This window comes from Pleurodeles waltl, chromosome 7 (genome assembly GCF_031143425.1).
Source record: "Pleurodeles waltl isolate 20211129_DDA chromosome 7, aPleWal1.hap1.20221129, whole genome shotgun sequence".
Lineage (NCBI taxonomy): Eukaryota > Metazoa > Chordata > Amphibia > Caudata > Salamandridae > Pleurodeles > Pleurodeles waltl.
Window position 1 is genome coordinate 122666320 of NC_090446.1, and position 27304 is coordinate 122693623.

General features: G+C 44.9%; 1 protein-coding gene across 1 annotated transcript in view; it reads right to left on the bottom strand.

Annotated features, from left to right (window-relative positions):
- Positions 1-27096, bottom strand: part of PRPF6 (pre-mRNA processing factor 6) — a 594778-nt gene extending 567682 nt beyond the window's left edge. Inside the window, exon 1 of the mRNA XM_069243240.1 lies at positions 26854-27096. Coding sequence (XP_069099341.1) covers positions 26854-27032 — 179 coding nt within the window. The 5' untranslated portion in view covers positions 27033-27096. The remainder of the gene's footprint in view (positions 1-26853) is intronic.
- Positions 27097-27304: the final 208 nt, after the last annotated feature.

The window sequence follows — 27304 nt, forward strand, 5'->3', positions numbered from 1 at the left end:
TGTAAGGCCTGCTAGAGGGGTGTCTTACCTATACTGCATAGGCAGTGAGCGGCTGGCATGGCACCCTGAGGGGAGTGCCATGTCGACTTACTCGTTTTGTCCTCACTAGCACACACAAGCTGGCAAGCAGTGTGTCTGTGCTGAGTGAGAGGTCTCCAGGGTGGCATAAGACATGCTGCAGCCCTTAGAGACCTTCCTTGGCATCAGGGCCCTTGGTACTAGAAGTACCAGTTACAAGGGACTTATCTGGATGCCAGGGTCTGCCAATTGTGGATACAAAAGTACAGGTTAGGGAAAGAACACTGGTGCTGGGGCCTGGTTAGCAGGCCTCAGCACACTTTCAATTGTAAACATAGCATCAGCAAAGGCAAAAAGTCAGGGGGCAACCATGCCAAGGAGGCATTTCCTTACAGCATGGTTGCCCCCTGACTTTTTGCCTTTGCTGATGCTATGTTTACAATTGAAAGTGTGCTGAGGCCTGCTAACCAGGCCCCAGCACCAGTTTTCTTTCCCTAACCTGTACTTTTGTACCCACAATTGGCAGACCCTGGCATCCAGATAAGTCCCTTGTAACTAGTACTTCTAGTACCAAGGGCCCTGATGCCAAGGAAGGTCTCTAAGGGCTGCAGCATGTCTTATGCCACCCTGGAGACCTCTCACTCAGCACAGACACTCTGCTTGCCAGCTTGTGTGTGCTAGTGAGGACAAAACGAGTAAGTCGACATGGCACTCCCCTCAGGGTGCCATGCCAGCCTCTCACTGCCTATGCAGTATAGGTAAGACACCCCTCTAGCAGGCCTTACAGCCCTAAGGCAGGGTGCACTATACCATAGGTGAGGGTACCAGTGCATGAGCATGGTACCCCTACAGTGTCTAAACAAAACCTTAGACATTGTAAGTGCAGGGTAGCCATAAGAGTATATGGTCTGGGAGTCTGTCAAACACGAACTCCACAGCACCATAATGGCTACACTGAAAACTGGGAAGTTTGGTATCAAACTTCTCAGCACAATAAATGCACACTGATGCCAGTGTACATTTTATTGCAAAATACACCCCAGAGGGCACCTTAGAGGTGCCCCCTGAAATTTAACCGACTGTCTGTGTAGGCTGACTAGTTCCAGCAGCCTGCCACACTAGAGACATGTTGCTGGCCCCATGGGGAGAGTGCCTTTGTCACTCTGAGGCCAGTAACAAAGCCTGCACTGGGTGGAGATGCTAACACCTCCCCCAGGCAGGAGCTGTAACACCTGGCGGTGAGCCTCAAAGGCTCACCCCTTTGTCACAGCCCAGCAGGGCACTCCAGCTTAGTGGAGTTGCCCGCCCCCTCCGGCCACGGCCCCCACTTTTGGCGGCAAGGCTGGAGGGAACAAAGAAAGCAACAAGGAGGAGGCACTGGCCAGTCAGGACAGCCCCTAAGGTGTCCTGAGCTGAGGTGACTCTAACTTTTAGAAATCCTCCATCTTGCAGATGGAGGATTCCCCCAATAGGGTTAGGATTGTGACCCCCTCCCCTTGGGAGGAGGCACAAAGAGGGTGTACCCACCCTCAGGGCTAGTAGCCATTGGCTACTAACCCCCCAGACCTAAACACGCCCTTAAATTTAGTATTTAAGGGCTACCCTGAACCCTAGAAAATTAGATTCCTGCAAACTACAAGAAGAAGGACTGCCTAGCTGAAAACCCCTGCAGAGGAAGACCAGAAGACGACAACTGCCTTGGCTCCAGAAACTCACCGGCCTGTCTCCTGCCTTCCAAAGAACTCTGCTCCAGCGACGCCTTCCCAGGGACCAGCGACCTCTGAATCCTCTGAGGACTGCCCTGCTTCGAAAAAGACAAGAAACTCCCGAGGACAGCGGACCTGCTCCAAAAAGACTGCAACTTTGTTTCAAGGAGCAGCTTTAAAGACCCCTACAACTCCCCGCAATAAGCGTGAGACTTGCAACACTGCACCCGGCGACCCCGACTCGGCTGGTGGAGAACCAACACCTCAGGGAGGACCCCCGGACTACTCTACGACTGTGAGTACCAAAACCTGTCCCCCCTGAGCCCCCACAGCGCCGCCTGCAGAGGGAATCCCGAGGCTTCCCCTGACCGCGACTCTCTGAAACCTAAGTCCCGACGCCTGGAAAAGACTCTGCACCCGCAGCCCCCAGGACCTGAAGGACCGGACTTTCACTGCAGAAGTGACCCCCAGGAGTCCCTCTCCCTTGTCCAAGTGGAGGTTTCCCCGAGGAAGCCCCCCCTTGCCTGCCTGCAGCGCTGAAGAGATCCGTTGATCTCTCATAGACTAACATTGCAAACCCAACGCTTGTTTCTACACTGCACCCGGCCGCCCCCGCGCTGCTGAGGGTGAAATTTCTGTGTGGGCTTGTGTCCCCCCCGGTGCCCTACAAAACCCCCCTGGTCTACCCTCCGAAGACGCGGGTACTTACCTGCAAGCAGACCGGAACCGGGGCACCCCCTTCTCTCCATTCTAGCCTATGCGTTTTGGGCACCACTTTGAACTCTGCACCTGACCGGCCCTGAGCTGCTGGTGTGGTGACTTTGGGGTTGCTCTGAACCCCCAACGGTGGGCTACCTTGGACCAAGAACTGAACTCTGTAAGTGTCTTACTTACCTGGTAAAACTAACAAAAACTTACCTCCCCCAGGAACTGTGAAAATTGCACTAAGTGTCCACTTTTAAAGTAGCTATTTGTCAATAACTTGAAAAGTATACCTGCAATTGAAATGATTCAAAGTTCCTAATGTACTTACCTGCAATACCTTTCAAACAAGATATTACATGTTAAATTTGAACCTGTGGTTCTTAAAATAAACTAAGAAAAGATATTTTTCTATAACAAAACCTATTGGCTGGATTTGTCTCTGAGTGTGTGTACCTCATTTATTGTCTATGTGTATGTACAACAAATGCTTAACACTACTCCTTGGATAAGCCTACTGCTCGACCACACTACCACAAAATAGAGCATTAGTATTATCTATTTTTACCACTATTTTACCTCTAAGGGGAACCCTTGGACTCTGTGCATGCTATTCCTTACTTTGAAATAGCACATACAGAGCCAACTTCCTACACCATTGAATTTGAGCAGGATGTGGCCTATGGAGGTGGGGGCAACAGAGATGGGAGAGCTTGGAGCATTTGGAATTGCTTCAGAGGTAGGGATGCATCAGTGTCAATGGGGTAGAAGGGTGATGACCCAGTTAGGATTTAACGTGAGCCCATTTGCGGTCAACAAAAGGTGGGATAGTATGTAGCTCTTTAGCTTTAGGGTGTTTTTGCTTGTGCTGCATTTCTCATTTTCAAGGATACCTTCGGGGGGGAAACAGTAGACAGTACATTACATTGCACAACCACAGCACAATGCACTTCCTTGTCAAAAGGTAGAATGAGGAAGCTTTTTAGATGCTTGGAAAGCACTGTTTTTGCTTAGTTAGCTGTACACACAAGTTATGCTCTATTTTAATGGGTCAAGCAGAACATTGACGTTCGTCTATGATGCTTCTTACTACAAAGTATAGTATTTGTGCACATGTACTTCTTTCCGCTCTACCCCGGCAATCACTAATTGTCCATCTGCCTCTCTTGTACGGCACAGCAGAAAGCACTGTGACAATTTTGTAAAAACAAAGGATCTGTATCGTTATGGTAAATGCTAAAGGCTTAAACAATAAGCGTAAAGCCCGAGCAATTGAAGATTGGATAAAAGGCATTTGCCGAATCTAGTCCTCATTCAGGAGACGCATTTTCAAGATAAAAAAGGAGTCACAATATAAAATGTTGAAACACTGGGCAGCCTATCAATGTGTATTGTCCGCGTATGCTGTGCATGGGGAGTGGCAATATATGTGAACTGGCATTTTCTGCTACAGGTCAATTTTTCCCAAATAGACAAGGATGGCAGATTGACTCTTATTAGTGGATTGCTTAATAATTGTAGAGTGGCCATAGCCACACTTTATGCCCTCATCCCTGATGATCCTACGCCTAGTCCCCAGAATAACACAGACTCTTCAACCGTCCCTGGACCAGTTGACCATTTGAGGGGGGAGGGGTCATTTTCTTTTAAATCCAGCTTTAGATTTAGATTCTACCTCTTAGACATGCAAACAGAATAAACCACAGGTAGCAAAAGTCATGTCTGATTGTATGGAAACCTTAGGCCTAGTTGATTTGTGGTGAGAAAAGTATGCTACTAAATAGGAGTATTCGTGTGCCTCGGGTTAATACAACTCAGCCGCTAGACTGGATTATTTCCTATCTTTCCGTGAGTTGAAATTAAGCAGTTATACGCATATTCCAAGTACATTTTCAGATTACTCTTTATTGGAGATGGACATTGGTGAGAACAAGGTACAGAGACCAGCTCTGAGGTGGTGCTTTGATAAGGTAAACCTCGAAAATGAAGAATGGTGTAAAGCATTAAATAGCTAGCGTAGACTGTATCTGGGATGCATTTAAAGCAAAAATTTGAGGTCGAAAAACCTCTTGCAGCATTGAGCACAGAAAGGAGCTCTCCAGCGTAAACTGTATCTGGGACGCATTTAAAGGAACCATTCGAGGTTGAATAACCTCTTGCAGATATGAGCATAGAAAGGAGCTCTCCACTCGCCAGGCAGGTCTGGAATCTGCTCTTTACTAAGCAAGTTTGGCATATTCTCGCAACAAGACTACTCATAGTAAATTGGCGCTCAATCAGGCGAGAAAGAGTATGCAAGACTACTGCTATGCACATGGGTATATTGTTAATATTATCTAGCTCCAAAGGGTTTATGAGGAGAGTGAGTATGCAGGTAATTTTTTTGGCATGGCAGATGCGAGAACGCCAAATTCAAAATAGGGTCACTTCTCTTTCTGATGATAAAACTAAAACTTGTATTGTAGAGCCTGCTCAGATTAATGAAATTTTTTAAGCAATATATAGGCCTTATTATGATTTCGGCGAAATCACGCCCACCATATGATTGCCAGTGTTGGCGGTCTATTATGACTCATGGCAGCTATCCACCACAAATTGGGCGGAGAGTCACCAGCAGCCATACTGGCGGTCGGCGGTCTAGTAGAGGTTGCTCCGCTGGCACCGCCACATCATCACAACACTGCCCGCCGTATAACAACTTTGTAATTGGCATGGCAGTGTTGTGGTGATGGGGCGGTGCCAGCGGAGCAGGCCTCATGGACCCTGTTCCCTCCTGGATGACCAATGTGAGTAGGTAAGGTGATCATCCGATGGGGGGGCGGGGGGTTGAGTGTTGTGTGCGTGAATGGGGGTGTGTGTGAGAATGGGAGGGAGGGTGTTTGTGTGAATGCGTGTCGGCGGGGGAGTGTCGTGGACGCATGTACATGTGCGTGGATGTCTGAGTGTGTGTGGTGTGTGCATGCATGAATGGGGGGTGGGGGAGGGGGCAGGGAAGGGGGTGTTGCATAGTGGCGACAGGAATGTTATTTCAGATTGTGGACTATGTGTAATATTGTTTCATGTTGGTTGTATATCATTTAATGTCATGGAGTATGAACTCTTAAAAAATATATATTAAGAATCCAATTATCCATTTAGATGCAATGGAGTGAGGTGACACACTATGGTTGCACTGTAATTATATCATAGCTCGGATATTAGCTCTCTGATAATGTTGGGGCTTAGATGGTATCTGGGATTGGAATTAAGCAAGGCTTTTATATTAACACTGTAAGGAAATGCCTCCTTGGCATGTTTCCCCCCTGACATTTTGCCTTTGCTAAAGCCAAGTTATGATTTTAAAGTGTGCTGGGACCCTGCTAACCAGGCCCCAGCACCAGTGTTCTTTCCCTAAACTGTACCTTTGTCTCCACAACTGGCACAACCCTGGCACCCAGGTAAGTCCCTTGTAGCTGGTACCCCTGGTACCAAGGGGCTGATGCCAGGGAAGGTCTCTAAGGCTTTTGGTGGCAAGGCTGGAGGAGATGATGAGAAAAACAAGGAGGAGTCACTCCCCAGTCAGTACTGCCCCTAAGGTGTCCTGAGCTGAGGTGACTCTTACTTTTAGAAATCCTCCATCTTGCAGATGGAGGATTCCCCCAATAGGATTAGGGATTGCCCCCCCCCCCACAAGGAGGAGGCACAAAGAGGGTGTCGCCACCCTCAGGGCCAGTAGCCATTGGCTACTGCCCTCCCAGACCTAAACACACCCCTAAATTGAGTATTTAGGGGCTCCCAGAACCAAGGAAGATAGATTCCTGCAACCTGAAGACGAAGAAGGACTGCTGACCTAAAGCCCTGCAGAGAAGACTGAGACGACGACTCCTTTGGCCCCAGCCCTACCGGCCTGTCTCCCCACTTCAAGAAAAACTGCAACAGCGACGCATCCAACAGGGACCAGTGACCTCTGAAGCCTCAGAGGACTGCCCTGCATCTAAAAGGACCAAGAAGCTCCCGAGAACAGCGGCCCTGTTCAACAAAACTGCAACTTTGCAACAAAGAAGCAACTTTTAAAGACCACACGTTTCCCGCCGGAAGTGTGAGACTTTCCACTCTGCACCCGACGCCCCCGGCTCAACCTGCGGAAAACCAACACTACAGGAAGGACTCCCCCGGCGACTGCGAGCCCGTGAGTAGCCAGAGATGACCCCCCCGAGCCCCCACAGCGACGCCTGCAGAGGAAAACGAGATGGCTCCCCCTGACCGCGACTGCCTGCTTCAAGGAACCCAATGCATGGAAACCCCACTGTACCCGAAGCCCCCAGGACCTGAAGGAACCGAACTCCAGTGCAGAAGCGACCCCCAGGTGACCCTCTGCCTAGCCCAGGTGGTGGCTACCCCGAGGAGCCCCCCGAGCCCCCTGAGTCTCCCCATTGATCTCTATTGAAAACCTGATGTCTGTTTGCACTCAGCAACCGGCCGCCCCTGTGCGGCTGAGGGTGTACTTTCTGTGCCTGCTTGTGTCGCCACCCCCCCCCCCCCCCCGGTGCCCTACAAAACCCCCCTGGTCTGCCATCCGCAGTCACGGGTACTTACCTGCTGGCAGACTGGAACCGGGGCAGCCCTATTTCCATTGAAGCCCATGTGTTTTGGCCACCACTTTGACCTCTGCACCTGACCGGCCCTGAGCTGCTGGTGTGGTAACTTTGGGGTTGCCTTGAACCCAAACTGTGGGCTACCTTGGACCCAACTTTGAACCCTGTAAGTGTTTTACTTACCTGTGAACTTATCATTTACTTACCTCCCCCAGGAACTGTTGATTTTTGCACTAAGGGTCCACTTTTAAAATAGCTTATAGCCATTTTTGCCAAAACTGTACATGCTATTGTGATTACTCAAAGTTCCTAAGATACCTGAGTGAAATACCTTTCATTTAAAGTATTCTTTGTAAATCTTGAACCTGTGGTTCTTAAAATAAACTAAGAAAATATATTTTTCTATATAAAAACCCATTGGCCTGGAATTGTCTTTGAGTGTGTGTACCTCATTTATTGCCTGTGTGTGTACAACAAATGCTTAACACTACCCTCTGATAAGCATATTGCTCGACCACACTACCACAAAATAGAGCATTAGAATTATCTCTTCTTGCCACTATCTTACCTCTAAGGGTAACCCTTGGACTCTGCATGCTATTTCCTACTTTAAAATAGTACATACAGAGCCAACTTCCTACAAACACCTTCGTGCAAATCTATGTACAGGAGCTGAAAAAGGACAGCAGTTTCTCTTGAAAAAGGCCACAACAAAGTCTTTTCTTCTACTGCTGGAAAATCTTGTCAGTTCCTGAAAATCATAAAACTGTACGAAAGTAAAAACAACTGCAGGCACACTGTTGTGCCTTTCATAAACCTAAGTGTCCTAATTTATTTTCATGTTTCTGATGATCATCTTGCATGGTCTCTACATTTTTTTTCTTCAGTATGGGCATCCAGCAAAACTTTTAGTAATGAAACCACAGAGAAAGGGTATGTATGCAAAAACATTTTTTTTTTTTTTTTTTTACTTGCAATGCTGCTATCATGCGTGTGCGCATTTGCACACAATCTTGGAGCACTGTAAAGAACCTATTAACACATTTTTTTCAACTGAAAAAAACATCAGTAATGCGAGGTGGGTTCAACAGCTACTGCATATCCTTAAAGAGTTTGCCCTAATAGTAAAGGCTCTGAAGTATAGAATTATGTATTCGCAACTGAACAGCTTATATATAAGTATTAAAACATTACTTTAGTGGCAGACAATCCTCCTTCACAAATTCATACTGTGGTACTGTAAACTAGCAGTCAAACAGTGTGTGTAGCAAGGAGTTGGGCACACTTGTCCAATGGACAAAATGTAAATAAAATCTTGCAACCACTGACCGCAAACAATATGTTATGTGTGTCAGGCTATAAGAATTCCACACCTCTGCTGTATCTAGGTACCAAACTTAGGGATTTACTCCAAATGAAAAACTGGCATTTGGGCAAGAAAAGGTTTGAAAATGGCCTTTGCGATGTATGGCATCTCTTGCATCCGACGGAATGGAAATACACATACTTTTCCCCAGTTCATGGCGCGCAGTCACAGTTAGATTTTTTTCATGCTGGCTCACACCTTGCTTAATGTTCTCTGCAAGACTTTAATATTAGAGGTCACACTTTCGGGCCACTCCCCTATTGCCCTGCAGGCTGATCTGGGCTTCTCACAGCCAATTCCTAAGCTCTGCCATCTGAACTTGTCTCGCTACAACCACCCGGTGGGCAAGAACCAGCTCAAACCCCATGCGCATACTTACTGGGAGAACAATGATGGTTCGATTGACTCTGCCCTGACAATATGGACGATGGCGACCATCAGGGGTCTGCTGATGAGGGATGCAGCCTCTCCAACAAGCAGAGGGAGGCGTGTCAGAAGGCACTGGAAGCCGATATATCCACCGCATGCATACTTACATAGACCGTCCTTCTGCTATTACCAGGCACAGCCTTGAGAAGGCATTCATGGACTTCAATACTCTTTATCTCCAAAGCCGAGTATGCTCTACAGAGGTTGAAATACCGGCACCATGAAAAGGGAGAGAAAGCAGGAGAGCTACTGGTGGCGCAGTTGAGGCAGAGGGAGGCGGGCATGGTCATTCCTGCTAGCATCACTGAGTCAGGGGAACTGGCCCCACCAAGGTACAGGAAATTGCAGATGGCTTTGCATCCTACTATAGGGCCCTCTGCTCCCCGGAAACTGTCAGGGGATCAATAGAGGTGAATGCCTTCTTGGATGGTATTAACGTACCATACCTATCACAGGACAGCAGGCAGCTGCTTCAGGGCCAGATCACTAAGGAAGAAACTGAGCATGCCATTTTTGATTTACCCTATCACAAAGCCCTGGGTGCGGAGGGATTCCCGGCAGAGTTCTACAAGTGGACCACATCAGAGGTGGTGGATCTTCTTCACAAGTCCTTCGCTGAGGAAGATCGCTCAGGCTTCTAGGGTTTACTATCAAAGAGCACTGATTTCGGTCCTTCCCAAACCAGGAAAGGATCCTCTCCTCTGCTGCAGTTATCGCTTCATATCCCTGCTTAATGAGGATGTCAATATACTGCCAGTATTTTAGCTGCCCACCTCAAGTGAGTCCTACCTTCTCTTATTCACCATGTGCAACTAGGGTATGTCCCAGGCTTCTCATCTTGCAACTATCTCTGCACGTTAGCTTATGCAGTTTGGTTAGCACCAGTCTTTCCCGATGAGGCCTAAGCACTGTTACTGGACGCCGAGAAGGCCTTTGATAGAACAGAATAGGAATCACTGTTTGCCACGCTTTGGAAGTTTGGCTTTGGTGATGTCATCTCCAGAGTAAGATAGCTTGACAGCTCCTCCTCGCACAGGTCAATTGCGGGGGTTATCTTTCTGACCCCTTCCCAATCTATAGGCGTATCCTTCATGGTTGCCCACTCTCCCTCCTACTATTTCTCCTTGCAATAGAGCTGTTAGAGGCGTACCTGCACCAATCAGACCAGATCATAGGTATCCCTGCGCCCGGAGGCTCCTCTATACTGTATTTATACGCAGACATCTTACTCACCCTGTCGGCCACACCCTCCTCCATCCACGTAGTGCTAGAGATCATTGGCGCTTTTGCTGCAGTATCCAGCTACAAGGTAAACTGGGGAAAGAGCAATGCTTTGCCACTGTCGCAAATGACCACATGTGCTGCCATAGCTGGTTATCCATTCCAGTAGAAGAATTCCTGCCTCAGATATTTAGGCATGTTAGTTAACAACCTGCTTATGAAGCAAATGCGACTGGACTTCATGAAGTGGTCCCACCTGAATCTCTCTCTCTCTCTGGGGACGGACTCAAGCAGTAAAAATTGGTTACCCTCCCCGAATCACATAAGTGTTGGGCATGCTTCCCCGATTAATACCCCACTCAACCCTTCGTGAGACAGACAAGACCATTAAGGCCTTCATCTTGAGTTCGGTGAGACCTCATCTGGCAATTCGGAAGCTTACTGCCCATAGATCAGCAGGGGAACTGGTCTGTCCTATATGGAGCACTATTGTCTAGTCTAGCATTTGGCACAAATGGCATTCAGGCACCCCCGGGTCCAAGACCCCCTGTTATGGGTCACAATCAAACAGATTCCAGAAGGCCTCGTTGGGACTACTGGCCTATCTGACTGTCCCCGCCACATCCAGGTCCACTAACCCTATGCTGGAAGCCACATATGCCACCTAGATATAGGCTCACAAGCTCTTTTCTGTTGATACGCTTTTCCATAACAAAGCTCCCCTCTGGAATAATACTGGTATTTGCATTGAGGGGGACATGCTTGACTGCGGCCCCTGGCGCAGAGCTAGGATTTTAACCCTCACACACCAGATTTCTGGCAGCAAACTCAAGTCCTCTGAGATGCTACAGGGTGAATTTGGCCTGCTGAATACCAAACAATGGTGCTACATACAACTACATCATTGTCTCCTGAGCAAACTGGGCCCTCAACTCTGGACCATCCCCTGTTTACTGGTGCTCTCTTACCTTAACACTTCGGGTCAGTTTAAAAGGTGTGAAGTGCGAGTTCTACAGTCTTCTGATTCGCCACCTCTACTCTCAGCCGCAATCGCAGGGATGTGGAATTCCTATCGCCCGATCCGGGACATCTTGTTTGGGGTCAAGGGCAACAAGTTTTTTATGTTTGTTGTAGGTCCAACCCTCTGCAGCACAAATCCTTTGGCTGCCTGTTTACAGAGAGTGGAACTCTCTGCAGTTGAGGTAATGTGTTTCCGAAAGATAATGCTGTTCGAACTTGTATTTATGGTTCATTATTTGAAAGCCTTCATTATTAGGGTGAGTGCTGTAAATAAATGTTTTATGGTCACACTTCACTAATGACGTTGGTTCCAGTACAAAAAAAAAAAAAACGTGTATACACATGTTTGAAAAGTTTAGGCTATGAGGCTAAGTATAATGCTCCCAGAATGCTCTCTGATTAGATGCAAATGAAGTGTAATTTAGTAAAATGTGTTGATGCATGCTAGTATTTCCCAAAAATATTTATAATGGAAAATCAGTGTAACCATTTTCAAAACGAATATGGGAAGCATGAAAATAAACAAACACTGACAAAGCCAACTGGTCTGACATATTTTTATCAGTCTTTTAGTTTCATCAATGTGTGTCTTGTTTTGACATGGCTTTTGTAACACTTTATTGTTGTGGGAGCTACCAGGCCCTCAACATTGTAACAAACACTGGCAAAAAAAACCCAAAAAGTTTTTGAACTCTAAAAGCACACGTTGCCACCAGTGGCATAACAAAGGCCCCGCAGCCGCCCTCCAGGGGGCTCCTTCAGCACAGCACCTGCACTGAGGGAGTCTGGGGAGGGGGCTCCTCCATGTTCTTTGCAAAGGGGCACCCTCCAGTTTCGTTACGTCACTGATTGCCACTGTAGTTCCTGATACTGAACAAAACTACTTTGTGTGCCAATATGCTCCTTGTGGAAGAGCAGAATGCGATCACTCACAGTAAAGCCAGTCGAAAGAGAGAGAAATAGAAGTTTAATAAAAACAAAGTGTCTTTGTTAACACCAAACCTAATTAGGGACTAAGACCCACATGTAGGTAGCTTTTTGCATGTCGCAAAAAAGCACATTGCGATTCACAAACCCAGTTTTGCGATTCAGTAACCTGGTTACCGAATCGCAAAACGGGACGCCGACTCGCAATTACGAAGGGGTGTTCCCTTCCTAATTGCGACTCGCAGTGCAATGTAGGATTGTTTTGTGACCGCGAACGCGGGCGCAAACCAATCGCAGTTTGCACCCATTTCAAATGGGTGCTAACACTTTCGCAAAAGGGAAGGGGTCCCCAGGGGACCCCTTCCCCATTGTGAATGTCACTGTAAACATTTTTTCAGAGCAGGCAGTGGTCCTGTGGACCACTGCCTGCTCTGAAAAAATGAAACGAAAAAGTTTAATTTTTCGTTTTTGTAATGCATCTCGTTCTCCTTTAAGGAAGCAGTCACAGACATGGTGGTCTGCTGTCTCCAGTAGGCCACCATCCCTGTGAGGGCCGCTATTCGCAAGGGGCTCGCAAATTGCCACCCACCTCATGATTATTCACTAGGTGGGCATTTGCGAAGCCCTTGCGAATCACAGATGGTGTCAGGGACACCATCCTACATTCGGATTTGCGACTCGCAAATTGCGAGTCGCTCTGACTCGCAATTTGCGGGTCGCAAATCTGAACCTACCTACATGTGGCCCCAAATTCTTAAAGAAAGTCCCAAAAGTGCACCCATGGTATATATCATACCCCTATAAAATATTTGTGAACTGTATTTTAGCATGGGTAAATACTCATGTGTAGCTTTGCTCATGTGAAAATCTATTGAGCATTTGCAAGTTAATTTTCCCTTCGGCCACTTTCTTCCCAACCCAGGAAGAAGTTCTAATTCTGCCATTGTCAGGAGTAAATGTCCAACCTTTTTTATTACGGGGAAATATTAGAGAGAAGCTGGTGAAAATCTTTAAAACATGCAGGTTAGTAGGTTTGCAGACTCAAAGGCATTCCAGCCCTGGAACTATTGCTTACTGCTTCCTCCAGCCCCAGTATGCAGATCTGCAGAAAGGTGGCAAAATAAGAAAATTGCTACAGTAGGGATTGAAACTGCAAGTATTCAAGCCCTACTATGGTAATAGCCCTGGCATAATCAGAGAGGCTATTATCAGAGCTCTTACATAATGGGATTGCTGCCATAATTTGTCGCCACACTACATGGCACCAAAGGGACAAGTAGATCTTTTTACGGGACAAGTAGATCTTTTTACAGGACAAGTAGATTTGAGAAGCAACCTGTCCCCTGGACAAGTAGATATTTTAATAAATTCCACACCCCTGAATCGGCTAGCCTCGGGACAACCTGACAGGCTCGCCTGCAGGTGAAATATGAGGAGGAGGATTGGGTAAAACTCTTGGAAGCTCTGGATTGGGGAGTCGGAGAAGCCCAGATGAAGCTCAGTCTATTTGAGATTCTTCAGGGCTGGCACTGGACATTGGCACAACTTCAGGTTGAGGGTTGCTCCCTCACTCTGCCTGCTGGCAATTCAATCATGCACATGTGACATAGTTCATATATTACTGGATTGTACTGTCATTCATCCCTTCTGGACAGCAGTGGGGTCTACACTCTGAGAATCCATGGAGTTGCCCTCACCACTTCTGGATCTCCTAATACTCCTCCATGACTTATTGGACCTTTCAGACCTGACCCGCTACGCTCATCGCCTGCTCGTCACTTCCCTTGCAGTTGCTAAGATCTATATTCTACAACACTTGGGTTCTCCACAACTGCAGTCACATGATGAATGGCTTGTAGAGATGTACTCCTTTACTCCAGCTATAACTTATCTTCTCATGCCTCTCCATCTTTTTTCTCCATTTTAGGTCTTGGCTAGACAGCACTAGTGCAGGCTCTTCGAGACATGTTGTATATACTTTGTAGGCTTCAGCCAACCCATAGGCTTCCCTCTTGCTGGCTCTATTGTTGCTTTCCTATTCTTTCTCACCATTTTTGCACAATGTTTTCGTACACAGGGCCTTGAATTGTATTGTGCAATTAATTGGCAACCTGTGAAGAGTTTGAAGCAAAGCACTAGCTGATGGTGTTTTCGAAATATCCACCAGTAATCGAGCCGCAGCATTCTTGATGATCTGAAGTATTTTAACGACTAATGTTGGGCTACCTAGGTAAAGTGAGTTGCCGTAATCAAGGTGAGGCAGAATGAGCTCTTGAATCACTGAACTGTGGACCTCCATAATCAGTCAGTTCAGAATCTTCCTTAAAACTCTGAGGAGGCCGAAGCAACTATCAGCTACCTTCTTCACCTGGGATGTCACAGAAAGATGGCTACCCAACATTATCCCCAGGCTCTTAACTTCCTAATTAGGGGAAGGACGCCCCTCTAGAGACGGAGGCCAACTGATTTGCTCCCAAAGTGTTGGGTTATTACCAACTACCAGGACCTTTGTTTTATTCCCATTTAGTTTAATAACTGGCTGCCATCCAATTGGACACCTTGTCAAGACAATTTTTTAGTTTTAGAGAGGTGGATCCTACATCTGCGGATAGAGAGATAATGATCTGAGTATCGTCTGAATAAGAGACCATGGTAAACCAAATGAGAAGATAATATCAGCTAAAGGGTGGATGTACAAATTGAACAAAGGGCACAAGGAAGAGTCCTGAGGAACCTAGTATTTCCAAGAATGACTTGCAGAGAGGCAAGGTTCCTCCACGACCTGAAAGCCCTGGTTCTCCAGAAATTACCTAAGCCAATTTAGGGCACTTACTGTTATGCCTGCTTCTTCCAAACAGCAGACAAGAATATAATAAGAAACCATATTGGAAGCCGCACTTAAATCAAGAAGAATTAGAATTGGTGATCCACCCTGGTCCAAACCCATTTTACGATTTTCAGTAGCCAACATCTCGGACTGCAGAGACCAATTAGCTTTGCCAGTGCTTTTTATATTTTAGTATTGCCTGATATTGGTGCATGTATTGCAAACAGCATTTGTATCTTAAAATGGGGTTATTCTGGATTTGCATGTCATTGTATTCACTGTTATTTTTTGGTACGTAGTTTATGCCAATAAAATAATTGCTACACGAAAATGTTTACAAGATTCTCTTTCAGAGAAGTGAATTGGCGTATCCAAAATCAATTTGGTGGTTGATGTCATTTGCCACAGTCCTTGGGCCCATTATACCATGGCACAGCACTGAAAACTAGGTCAAGTACAACTGCTTCCACCTTGGCAAGGACAAGCAGTCACTGTTTTTTCCAGAAAGGCAATGCAGGGGACAAGAGCTTGAAACTCAACGTCCAACCAACAGACAATATAGTAATGTCCTGCTCAGTGCTTGTCTTTAACTAAATACTACACAGCAGATTCCAATAAGTGAATACAGAGTGGTAACCCTAGTTACAATCTCCTGTGGGAGGCACCCTCCCCTTTTCCCTGTCAAGTACACTCTCCTGCCCGGGAAGCCCATCAATTACAGCTCCCAGTGTTCTGTGGCAGAGTCATGAATTAGGCACAGGGACAGATTACTCTATGGTGAACCTCCTCCAAGGTTCAGGAACACAATCACATTTGCTTGTGACTTCTTACCCTTCTTGTTGATGCAGGCAGAAAACTGTCAATATCTTGTGCTCATGTTTTCAGCCCATATTATTTGCTTGTTGTTTCTGCTGCAGCTGTGAAGGAAAAGAAGGGCACTGCCTGCATCTTCATTAGGTGCAACACCCTCCCTTTAGAACAGACTTGCCAGGTGAATGTAGCCATGCGGATCCTGTTGGAGCAGCCATAGAGGCTTCAGTGGTTGCAGCCCTCCACTGGCTGAATAAAGACGGGTCCGACAGAAAGGCATCTGCACCCCCGATGGGACACTTGATCAGAAAGAGTGTGTGCCTCGGAGATGCATCCTTCACAGGAAGACCAGCTCTGCCTCTGCAGTGGCGCAAATGTTTCCTCTGCCTGCAGCAGCTGCTGCTGAATGTCTAATCTTTTCCACGTAGTTCTCTTCGGTAACAGGATACAGGGACTGTGAAGTCCGCTCACAGCCACTTAATATGGTCAGATTCTATCACACTGAAACTATCATGACACCATCACTGTAAGTACCAACCAGGTGCGAAGCGTATCTACAAAGTATTGGCAAAGAATAAGTTTAGTCCCATGAGGTGTGTGGTTTTACCATCTTTAGGAAAACTGTGTATTTCTTTAAGGCGGAGGACTGATCTTTCTCTGGTACCCAATTTTCCAATGATTTCAGTGTGATGAAACCTATATGTACTAAGTAGCCTGAGAAAGACATAGGTTTTTCGGCCCTCATAGAGCGAAACACATCTTGGCTGTGTGTTTGCTGCCTACTACTAGCAACCCTGCTGTTATAAACCTATATTGTGTATATTTTGTATTTTAAAAAAGCTGTGACATCCACCCCCAGAAAAAAAATGTGAAGCTGGTAAACATTTTGGAACTTAGTTAAAGCTGTGAACATAGGCTGAGATATGATAGTCAGTCTTGGACGGAAAATAGCTGTGAACATTAAAGCACTCTTGTAATTACTATTGTCTATACTGTTGATACCATGTACTTTAGAATTAATTCATCTCTAAAAACCCTTTTTTATATGTATAGTGTAGCTAAAGGGTTATTCGGCCATAAATAAATATTCTTGTGCTCAGTTGCCACTCTACATCACTGAACGTTCCTCAATTTAATGACATCAGTGTGCAGACAGCAAAGCATGTTGATGGAGAAAAGCGTTATTCACTTCCTGGGAGTCCTTACATACTGGTTCCAAAACTGCCTTCCATAACATGCCCGGTCAGCCAGACTTACAAGCATGCCCGGGCAGCAATAACAACACTGTACTTGCCTTGCCATGGGAAGCCCTCTCTCTTCCTCCTATCTAGTTCTGTGTACAATGCTTCACACTAGGGTTTTTTCATGATCCACTGCGTCAGAGGGGTGAAGTTTCTGCATTTCTTATTTGAAAGTGGTGATCAGAAATCAGAATCACATTAGGATTGAATGTAAAAATAAGATGCGCTGCTGATTCTCTGTAGAGTCTGAGGCCCTGACACCTCCAGCTTTCTTTTTATTACTCATCCAATTCCACAGTCATGGCAATCACTGGAGATACTACCATTAGAAGAGAGGAAAAGGTGTATGAAAAATATATTTCATACATGCTGCAACTTGGGTTTTAAGAGGTCGCTGGCAACACAGTACAGCAGCAGGTGCAGCCACAGCTAAAAACAATAAGCGCCCCCTTCTTCTAAAGAGGGAATAGGATAGAATGTCCATCAGACCGACTGAAGATGTGGGAAGCAAAAGCAAAACTGCCCATACCATGTCCTGTAATGACTTCGGGAAACTTAAAAATGATCGGGCCCCCTCTGAATTTTTCATAATTATTCTATTACACAGGCAGTATTTAAATAGGTCTACACTTACTGAAACATTACAGTTAATTTCTGTTACCGTTTTAAAACGGCAATTAAATACATGATGCCAAACAGACTATTCTGGTCAGGAAGGCCTAAAGGACTAATGTCTGAAAGTATCCACAGTGTGATTATTAAAAGTGGGATGGAGTGGGAGTTTTGAACAGTATTTTGCACTCTCTTCCCTCTCGACACATACTCCTAGCTTGGATATAAATGACAAAACGTGTTAGTGAGGGCCCATCACAGAGCGGTTCACTGCTGCTCACTTTTTTCAGCTTACAACAAAGCCCCGTTGCTTTTCTTGGCTGGGGCCTGGCGCCCCTTCGTTTGAAGACTCCTGGTGTAGAGTCATAGGATGGAGTGGGGTGGGGGGGTAGGGGGGGCGTAGAGTGTCAGAACTGAGTAGAGGGAAGTAAAGCTCAGTGGTTTAGTAGCAGAGAGTGTCGTAGACTGCAGTGTTGTGGAGTGGCGCAGACAGGAGTGGGGTGGAATAGAGTGGAGAGGGTTTGAGGGGAATGAGGTAGTGGGTTGTATTGGACTGAGTGGGGTGGACTGAATTGGGGTGGAGTAGGGTGGACTGGAGTGGGTTGTGGTGAGGTGGATTGGAGAGGATTGGACTGGATTGAACTAGAGTGGGGTGAATTGGTTGGGGAATTGGAGTGGGGTGGATTGAGTAGAGTGGACTGATTTGATTGTGATGAAGGGGTGCCATTTCTGTGGTGTCGCCACTCCTGGCGTTGTCTTCTCTTTCTAGTTGGCAGTGATGTGCAGTAGCCTTGCTGCAGGAATTCTTTATTAGGACTGACATGAAGGAGAAACAAACTCTTATCAGCACACAGAGCTATGAGTGCCACTATCCCTATTACCAGCACTTCTATCAGCCATGATCCCCAACCACAGAACCAAGCCCTGAGCGTCCCCAGTATTCCTCCTACATCCGTTCCACAAGTGTTCTCCTATCAGGGGGCCAGAGCCCTTCTACTTATACTCAAAAATGCCTTTGTTCAGGGGGTAACTTCAAAGGAGTACTTTAAAGTCAAGGACAACATCCTTTCAACCCAGCCCTGTCTCCAGACATCAGTCAAGGTTAATCAGTCCATTGTGTGAGGCCAGGACGCATTTATTTGCATGTAAGGTATGAACGACCCTCCCTCTCCCCAGCCCAGGAAGATTATCAGAATGCAGATGCCTCTTCTATCACACAACCCCTTCTGTGTTATGGCTTTCTGGAAAGTATGCACCAAGTGGAGCTGTCCCTCTGCCCCGGACGTGGATTGGAGTCAGGCTGCAAAAGCAGTAGAGTTTTAAGCACAGAGAAATGCCCACTTTCTAAAAGTGGCATCTCTACAATGGTAATACAAAATCCACCTACACCAACAAGCAGGAATTCTCACTACCATTCCAAACATACTAAACATGCCCACGCTATTCCTCATAGATCAGAAGATACCACTTAGACATATGTCAGGGTATTTCCAATGCAATCCTATGAGAGGACCAGCACTCACAGTAGTGAGAAACTAAATAGGCTGTTTGTCACTACTAGGACATGTAGTACATAGGGACATATGTCCTACAGTTTCTATACACAGCACCCTGCCCAGAGGGCTATCTAGGGCCAACCCTAGGGGTGAATTAGGTGTAAGGAAAAAAATGAGTTTAGGCCTTGGCAAGTAGCTTGACTTGCCAAATCAATGTGGCAGAAAACTGTGCACACAGGCCCTGCAGTGGCAGGCCAGGGGCAAATTTGAAAGGCTACTTCTGTGGGTGGCGCAATCTGCACTGCAGGCCCACCAGTAGCATTTAATTTACAGGCCCAGGGTATATGTATATCACTTTACAAGGGACTTTCAAGTAAACTAAATAAGCCAAACAGGTGCAAGCCACTTATACTAAGTTGTAGGGGAGACAGCACATGCACTCTACCACTGAACAACAGTGGTGAAGTGCCGAGAGTTCTAAAGCCAAAAAAAGAGGGCCAGAAAAAATGGAATAGAAAGGCAAAAATTGTAGGGATAACCCTGGAGAAAGGGCAATTTCCAACAGTAAAACATATCTAAAAGAGGAAAAAGGTTCAACAAGGTCGACAGGGAAGAAGGAAAAATAAAAGTAGTACCTCAATCACACATCGATTAACGGAGGAACAGCAATCAAGCTGAAGCAAACAGTACTTGGTCCATGCTCCAGCCGAAGGAAGAGGAAGTGAAGCCAGCATGTGCTGGCCAATTAGAAGGCAGCAAGTAAGAGTGTCAGTGAACCCAACAAATGTTAAGTAATGGGTAGGCTGCAAGCCCCTTGGTCTAAACAATATTACTTGTGAGAGCGCATGAAGCGTATTCGCTGTTGCATGTAAGACCTAAACATTTTGCTTCAAGCAGCTCCCTGCTGCTTTAAAGGGCTGTGGTCCGTGATGTAACACAACAGAGTTAACCAGTGACTGTACTTTCCTTTAGTATGAAATGTTCCTTTTCAACTGTCCAAAAGACTGAGTTAATAGTTATAGGGAAACAAAGATTTATCTTTAGTTGACCAAGAAATATTAGTTTTGAGGCTTTATAAATAATTAAATATCATAAAAATGTCACATCAAGAAGTGATTTACACAGAACAAGAGGGTAAGCCTTTATGTCATTGTTCATCCAATAAGATTCAACTGCTTATACAAAAGTAAATAAACTGGGTAGAAAACCATTTCTGTATGTACTGTGAAAGAGTATAATTTTTTTTTTTTTTAAACACTTTACTGGACCTGTAGAACTAGTGACTTGAATAATCTAATCGACCTAACTGTAATGTGCTTGACCCATAAACTCATCTCAAACTGAGTGATCCTAGGCAAATGTTTTATTTCACCCAGTCGCCTTTTTTTTTTCATTATTACATATGAGAGCAACTTTAAATAGGTCATTCCAGCATTTCATCGAGTCTGTTGTACGTAAAACTTGTTTAATTAAACAGACTAAACTTTTGCTCCAATTATAATACAAAAATGTTAGCCCACATGAGGGGAACACATGAACCCTGACTTGTCTCCTAGTTCAGTGGTTCCTAACCTGTGGTCCGGGGACCCCTGGGGATCTGTGACTGCTCAGAAAATTAAATAGTATTAACAAATTAGGTCACTGGTTTTCAGTAATGACTCAGAAGGGGGTCACCAGATTTCAATAATTATTTAGTGGGGGGGTCCCCGGGTTCCAATAATGATAAAGTGGGGGTCTAGAGAAGTCAAAAGGTTGGGAACCACTTTCCTAGTTCACTAGGAGCATTGCTGTCAGAGCAGGAACGTGTTTTACTTCATAATCAAAATCTCTCACTTTTAATAAATCTATTACAAAAGCATGAGGTGGTAGGGCACTGTCATTTACAGACAGATATTTTCCATTGAAATGGTGACAAACTTTCCCATTGTCATGCAGTTTTACTGATAAAGCTATATAGTGTTCAAATGTGAGGAATTAGGGTGTCAGCAAATATTTCTCATTTGCACATCATCAAGTAAAGTATCACCAAGTAAAGATTTGTTTTGATCCTATTAAAATCTTTGTTTCCATCTCGCGTCAGAATTACAATAAAGTGTTTTTCTAACTACTGAAATAGATTTTGAAATATTAGTACTGTTCATTTACAAGCTATTTAAAAATTGTGTGCCTAGCAGTTGTCAGTTTACAAAATCCTCTAACTTTGGTGTTTACTTTTCTTTAGCTGACTGCAATCTCAAGGATAAAGTAAGCTGCAGTTTGTTTGAAGACATAAACGGACATTTGACCTCTGTCTTTGAACGCACAGCAAATGTGCCAGATTTAAATGCAGCTTTATTGTTCATTCACTTTCTGAATGAACCAAACACCTGTTCTTTGTCAGCTTCAGACCGAGTCAGTAGGCCCGCAAAATAGCTTACCCCCCATAAAATGTGACTCACCATAGCGAGTGGGCAAGTAGATTTCTCAAGGCCTGTGTAGTGGAGGCCTAGCTGCCTGCTCTTGTAAAGTTCTGCTTCTATGCCCTTAGCCAGATCCTAGTGGTAAACTGAAAGTAGGTTGTGGTTATCTACGGAAAGGCGAGGTAACCAGTATACAGGGATGTGGAATTCCTATCGCCCAACGCCCGGGACATCTAGTTTGGGGTCAAGGGCAACAAGTTTTTATGTTTACTTTGTCCTTGGGACAAGTAGGCCCAACCCTCTGCAGCACAAACCCTTTGGCTGCCTGTTTACAGAGAGTGGAACTCTCTGCAGTTGAGGTAATGTGTTTCCAAAAGAGAATGCTGTTCGAACTTGTATTTATGGTTCATTATTTGAAAGCCTTCATTATTAGGGTGAGTGCTGTAAATAAATGTTTTAAAGGTCACACTTCACTACTGACGTTGGTTTCAGTACAAAAAACAAAAACGTGTCTACACGTTTGAAAAGTTTAGGCTATGAGGCTAAGTATAATGCTCCCAGAATGCTCTCTGATTAGATGCAAATGAAGTGTAATTTAGTCAAATGTTTTGATGCATGCTAGTATTTCCCAAAAATATTTCTAATGGAAAATCAGTGTAACCATTTTCAACACGATTATGGGAAGCATGAAAATAAACAAAACACTGACAAAGCCAACTGATCTGACATATTTTTATAAGTCTTTTAGTTTCATCAATGCGTGTCTTGTTTTGACATGGCTTTTGTAATAATTTATTGTTGTGGGAGCTAGCAGGCCCTCAACATTGTAACAAACACTGGCAAAACACCCCCAAAACGTTTTTGAACTCTAAAAGCACATGTTGCCACCAGTGGCATAACAAAGGCCCCGCAGCCGCCCTCCAGGGGGCCCCTTCAGCACAGCACCTGCCCTGAGTGAGTCTGGAGAGGGGGCTCATCCATGTTCTTTGCAAAGGGGCACCCTCCAGTTTCGTTACGTCACTGATTGCCACTGTAGTTCCTGACACTGAACAAAACTACTTTGTGTGCAAATATGCTCCTTGTGGAAGAGCAGAATGCGATCACTCACAGTAAAGCCGTCTTTCGCTGTTTGCGACGTGCAAAAAGCACATTGCGATGCACAAACCCAGTTACCGAATCGCAAAACGGGTTTGCGACTCGCAATTAGGAAGGGGTGTTCCCTTCCTAATTGCGACTCACAGTGCAATGTAGGATTGTTTTGCGAACGCGGGCGCAAACCAATCGCAGTTTCCACCCATTTCAAATGGGTGCTAACACTTTCGCAAAAGGGAAGGGTTCCCCATGGGACCCCTTCCCCACTGTGAATGTCACTGTAAAAAAAAATTCAGAGCAGGCAGTGGTCCTACGGACCACTGCCTGCTCTGAAAAAATGAAACAAAAACGTTTAATTTTTCGTTTTTGTAATGCATCTCGTTTTCCTTTAAGGAAAACGGGCTGCATTACCAAAAAAAACTAAAAAACTGCTTCATTGAAAAGCAGTCACAGACATGGTGGTCTGCTGTCTCCAGCGGGCCACCATCCCTGTGAGGACTGCCATTCACAAGGGGGTCGCAAATTGCGACCCACCTCATGATTATTCATGAGGTGGGCATTTGCGAAGCCCTTGCGAATCACAGATGGTGTCAGGGACACCATCCTACATTCGGATTTGCGACTCGCAAATTGTGAGTCGCTCTGACTTTGCGGGTCGCAAATCTGAACCTACCTACATGTGGCCCCAAATTCTTAAAGAAAGTCACACAAGTGCACTCATGGTATATGTCGTACCCCTATAAAATATTTGTGAACTGTATTTTAGCATGGGTAAATACGCATGTGTAGATTTGCTCATGTGAAAATCTAATGAGCATTTGCAAGTTCATTTTCCCTACAGCCACTTTCTTCCCAACCCTGGAAGAAGTTCTAATTCTGCCATTGTCAGGAGTAAATGTCCAACCTTTCTTATTATGGGAAAATATTAGAGAGAAGCTGGTGAAAATCTTTAAAACATGCAGGTTAGTAGGTTTGCAGACTCAAAGGCATTCCAGCCCTGGAACTATTGCTTACTGCTTCCTCCAGCCCCAGTATGCAGATCTGCAGAAAGGTGGCAAAATAAGGAAATTGCTACAGTAGGGATTGAAACTGCAAGTATTCAAGCCCTACTGTGGTAGTAGCCCTGGCATAATCAGAGAGGCTATTATCAGAGCTCTTACATAATGAGATTGCTGCCATAATTTGGCGCCACACTACATGGCACCAAAGGGACAAGTAGATCTTTTAACAGGACAAGTAGATTTGAGAAGCAACCTGTCCCCTGGACAAGTAGATATTTTAATAAATTCCACACCCCTGAGTATAGGAGGTATAACAGAATGGGCTTTGACAGAGTGCATCTGAGCACTGTTACAGTAATCTCAGTTCAGTGTGTGCACGAGAAGTTTGCACAGTCTGTGCTGTACCTTGTCAGTTAGTATGTATGTGAGAAGCTTTAATTGCTACCATGCTGGGCACACTTTACATGGAATATTTAGAGGAATAAGTGAGGGCATGCAGCACCTTCATATATTTAGATTTCTTAGTATTTAATTTAACTTCTAATGCTAGGCAGGAAGTATTCAGCATTCAACAGCAAACATTAAGTTTAAGCTATTTTGGGAGGGGGCAGAAGAGTGCGGTGGCTGCCAATTTTATTTGACTTAGCGGGTATGACAACAGAAAGTTTTAAGACCACTGATTTAGAGATTGCCCAAGCAGTGCAAAGGTGCGTGTTTTGAAGAATTCACTTTCTAGACTTGAGAAAGCACCAGTACAAAACGTGCACTGGTGAAAAGCAGACACTGTTAATTGTTGGAAGAGGAGCAAATAATTAAAGGAAAAAAATACTTATGACCAGTTTGAGCATAGTTCACTCTGTACTGCAGCAACATAAAAAATATATATAAGACAGCAAGGTGACCTAGGTGCATTCCTGCAAACCCTGGAGGAGAACCTTTCATTAACAATGAAGTGCAGTCTTTTGGAATTCTCATGGAGTCATAAAGAGGAGTTTTAGTTTTAAACAACAGTAACTCTTAAGTATGCATAGCTGGCACTGATAAGGGTGCTTATCTCTTTCTGTGGTAACCAGCCAAAAGAAAATATAGTTTGTGTGCGTAAAAAATGGTTTCAAATTTACATGCTTTAACTCTGGAGTGAAGACCTGACTGCAAACTGAAGAATAAGTCTGTACGTTTTTGCCATTGTATAAAATAAGATGAACCCGCACTAAACGAAACTACTACATAAATAAATGTTGGACTTAAACATGGTAAGCTTTTCCCAAAAGCCAATACGTTATTACTAAGGCTACCAACCTTCCACCACCTAATCAACAGAAACTACTTGCTTTGATGATAAACATGGATTTAGCCATATTCTTTTCAAACCTGATGTAATCCCTCACCAGTACTTTCACAGACTTTCTATGCAGTATGCACTAGGATGTAAACAAGAAAGCTACTGTTCTGTAAGAGGACTGAAAAGTTGAAGTGTTTCTTAAATGTGTAATTTTGGATGGCAAATTATTATGATGATTTCTAGTGGTAACCAGTGAACTAATATTGTACTTTAAAGAATTTTACTCAGACATTTACAAGTGTGTTTATTAATGTGTTTTTAGTTACGTCACAATTTTATTGAGACACCTTTTTTATTAAACTGGATGATGTTTCTGATGAACTATTCAAATTGGCCCTGATCATTCCCCCGCCCAATCACTGCCCCCCTGCATGATTTCTCCAATTATAAATTATGCAATCTTTGCAGAGTGCAGAACGCTGTGACATAACTAGTTATTTTACTTAGAGCGCACATATTGTAAATACAACTTTCTTTGCATATTTTGTAGGTAACAACTTCAAGGTCCTTCCAATATAGCTTCTTCATTAGGGCCTGGTTGAAAATAATGGTGTATAAGCTATTGTCTAACCAATGTAATACATGTTGTGAAACTCTGGCAACGGTGTAGAAGCTGCTAGAGACTTCTATAAAGGTGGGTTTGTTATAATGTGCATTATATTGACATGTGATTTTCTGATTTGTTTAGAATCTACTAGTCATGCCACCGTGAATTTACAGTTTTTGCTCATTATTAATGCTAGAAATGTTAGAAAAAACCCTGGTTTTAAATGACAGCCAGTGACTTTCAGAGTTCCTTCAGGGATTGTGATTTACTAGAGACATTTCCTTTTCCTCCCAAGACTCTGCTCATTTGTTCAGAGACTTTACTTTCTCTACTAGAAATACTGTCAGTGTTACTTATAAATCAGACAAATAGATTTTAGATTTTCCTCTAGACATGATGTTTCGCTTTGGATTTTGCTGTTGACGTGGAGCGTAGAATAATTTTGGTTTCTGATAATGTTACCTGTATATATGCCTTCATGGCCTTTCAAAATATTTCTGTGTTTTTTTATTTTGATATTTTATAATAAAACTCTTTAACTTTTCCCTGATCTAGAACTCAGTTATTAAGTGGTCCCTGTAACTATTTACTCTGCTAATTTTGCTAGGTTGGATGTCGAGGATGGTAGTGACTTATCACAAGATCAATGGTGTTTGTGCAGACCCCCAGAGGTAAATTCTCGGGTGCATTGGAATATTGAGGTTTGGCTCCCACAGGAACAACAAACCACAAATGAGATTCGCTTGCATATCGCTGAGTCGGGGTAGCCCGGACTGTGGGCAAAAGCATGCACTCCAGAATTATGTGTTTGATCTCATGAACAGAGGTGCAAATCATGGCATGCCCAATAAGAGTTCCATCCTTACGAGGTCAGTAAATTGAGTACCATCGGGTGAGCTAACAATAATCACCTGTTTACAAAATGGTCAGACAACTATGTCACCAGGTCTGAGATTTCATTTAACAAGCTACTGCATTCTGAGCGTGCGATCTTGGTTTGGTTGTTGAACCAACACATATTATTATGGTTTATTAAAGGACAGCTTGAGACCGGGAAAAACAAAGTTATACAGTCTGGTCCGTGCCAAGAAAGTGCCCTAGGCGAAACCAAATATGGCGCCCCCTTATGCGTACTGAACATCTGGGATGAGTAGGAGGAATGCGAGGTGGGCAAGGGTGCCAGCAGCTGTCAGAAAAAGTGTTTAAAGGCATTTTATTTTGTACAAACGTTGTAAAGAGACTGGTGCAGGAAGTTCCAGCGCCCTTCTGGGCGTGGGCCCAGCTCGCACATGCTAAGGGCCAGCCCTGAAATCATAGCTTATCCTCACTGGGACAGTGTTGCATGCTATCGAATCCCTGGGCATTGCCCTCAGTGGCACGATACTAACTTAAGAATCGCGATCATGTGCTCAGTATCAGGCACCCCTTCCCGTTACCCATCTGCACTGGCCCACCACCTAAACTGGGGTGCCATGCTTACCCTCCAGATAATTACTCCATGCATATGCCCCGCCCCCTCTTACCCTCTCCCCAGGCCAGGCACGTATCCGAGCGGCGCTGCCATGCCGAGAAAGGGCTTCTTCTTTTTGTTCATGGTGCCGGTAAGGGAGGCAGTCAACCCGGAGGCTCCCCCGGCGGCCACGCCCGGATTCCCGGGGCCCGGGGCCACCGGGCCACCGCTAGAGGAAGACATAGAGGCCATTCTGCCGAACTCCGGAACTGCGCGATTGTTTTCACATAGGCATGCTTTGCGAGCGGAACTGTCTGGGTCAACATCTGTGACGTATTTCCGGTGACTGGCTGTACAGGAAAAATGAAGCGTGTCTGTTTCCATGGGAACTGCCAATCAAAACCCCAGAATTTACAGTAAGTAAAAGACTGAGTATATCAAAAGGAGTCAAGTGGAAGCTGCCACTTTATGAAGTGGCCACACAGTGAGTGGCAGCTTTAAACCCTTTAAAAGGCTACAGCACC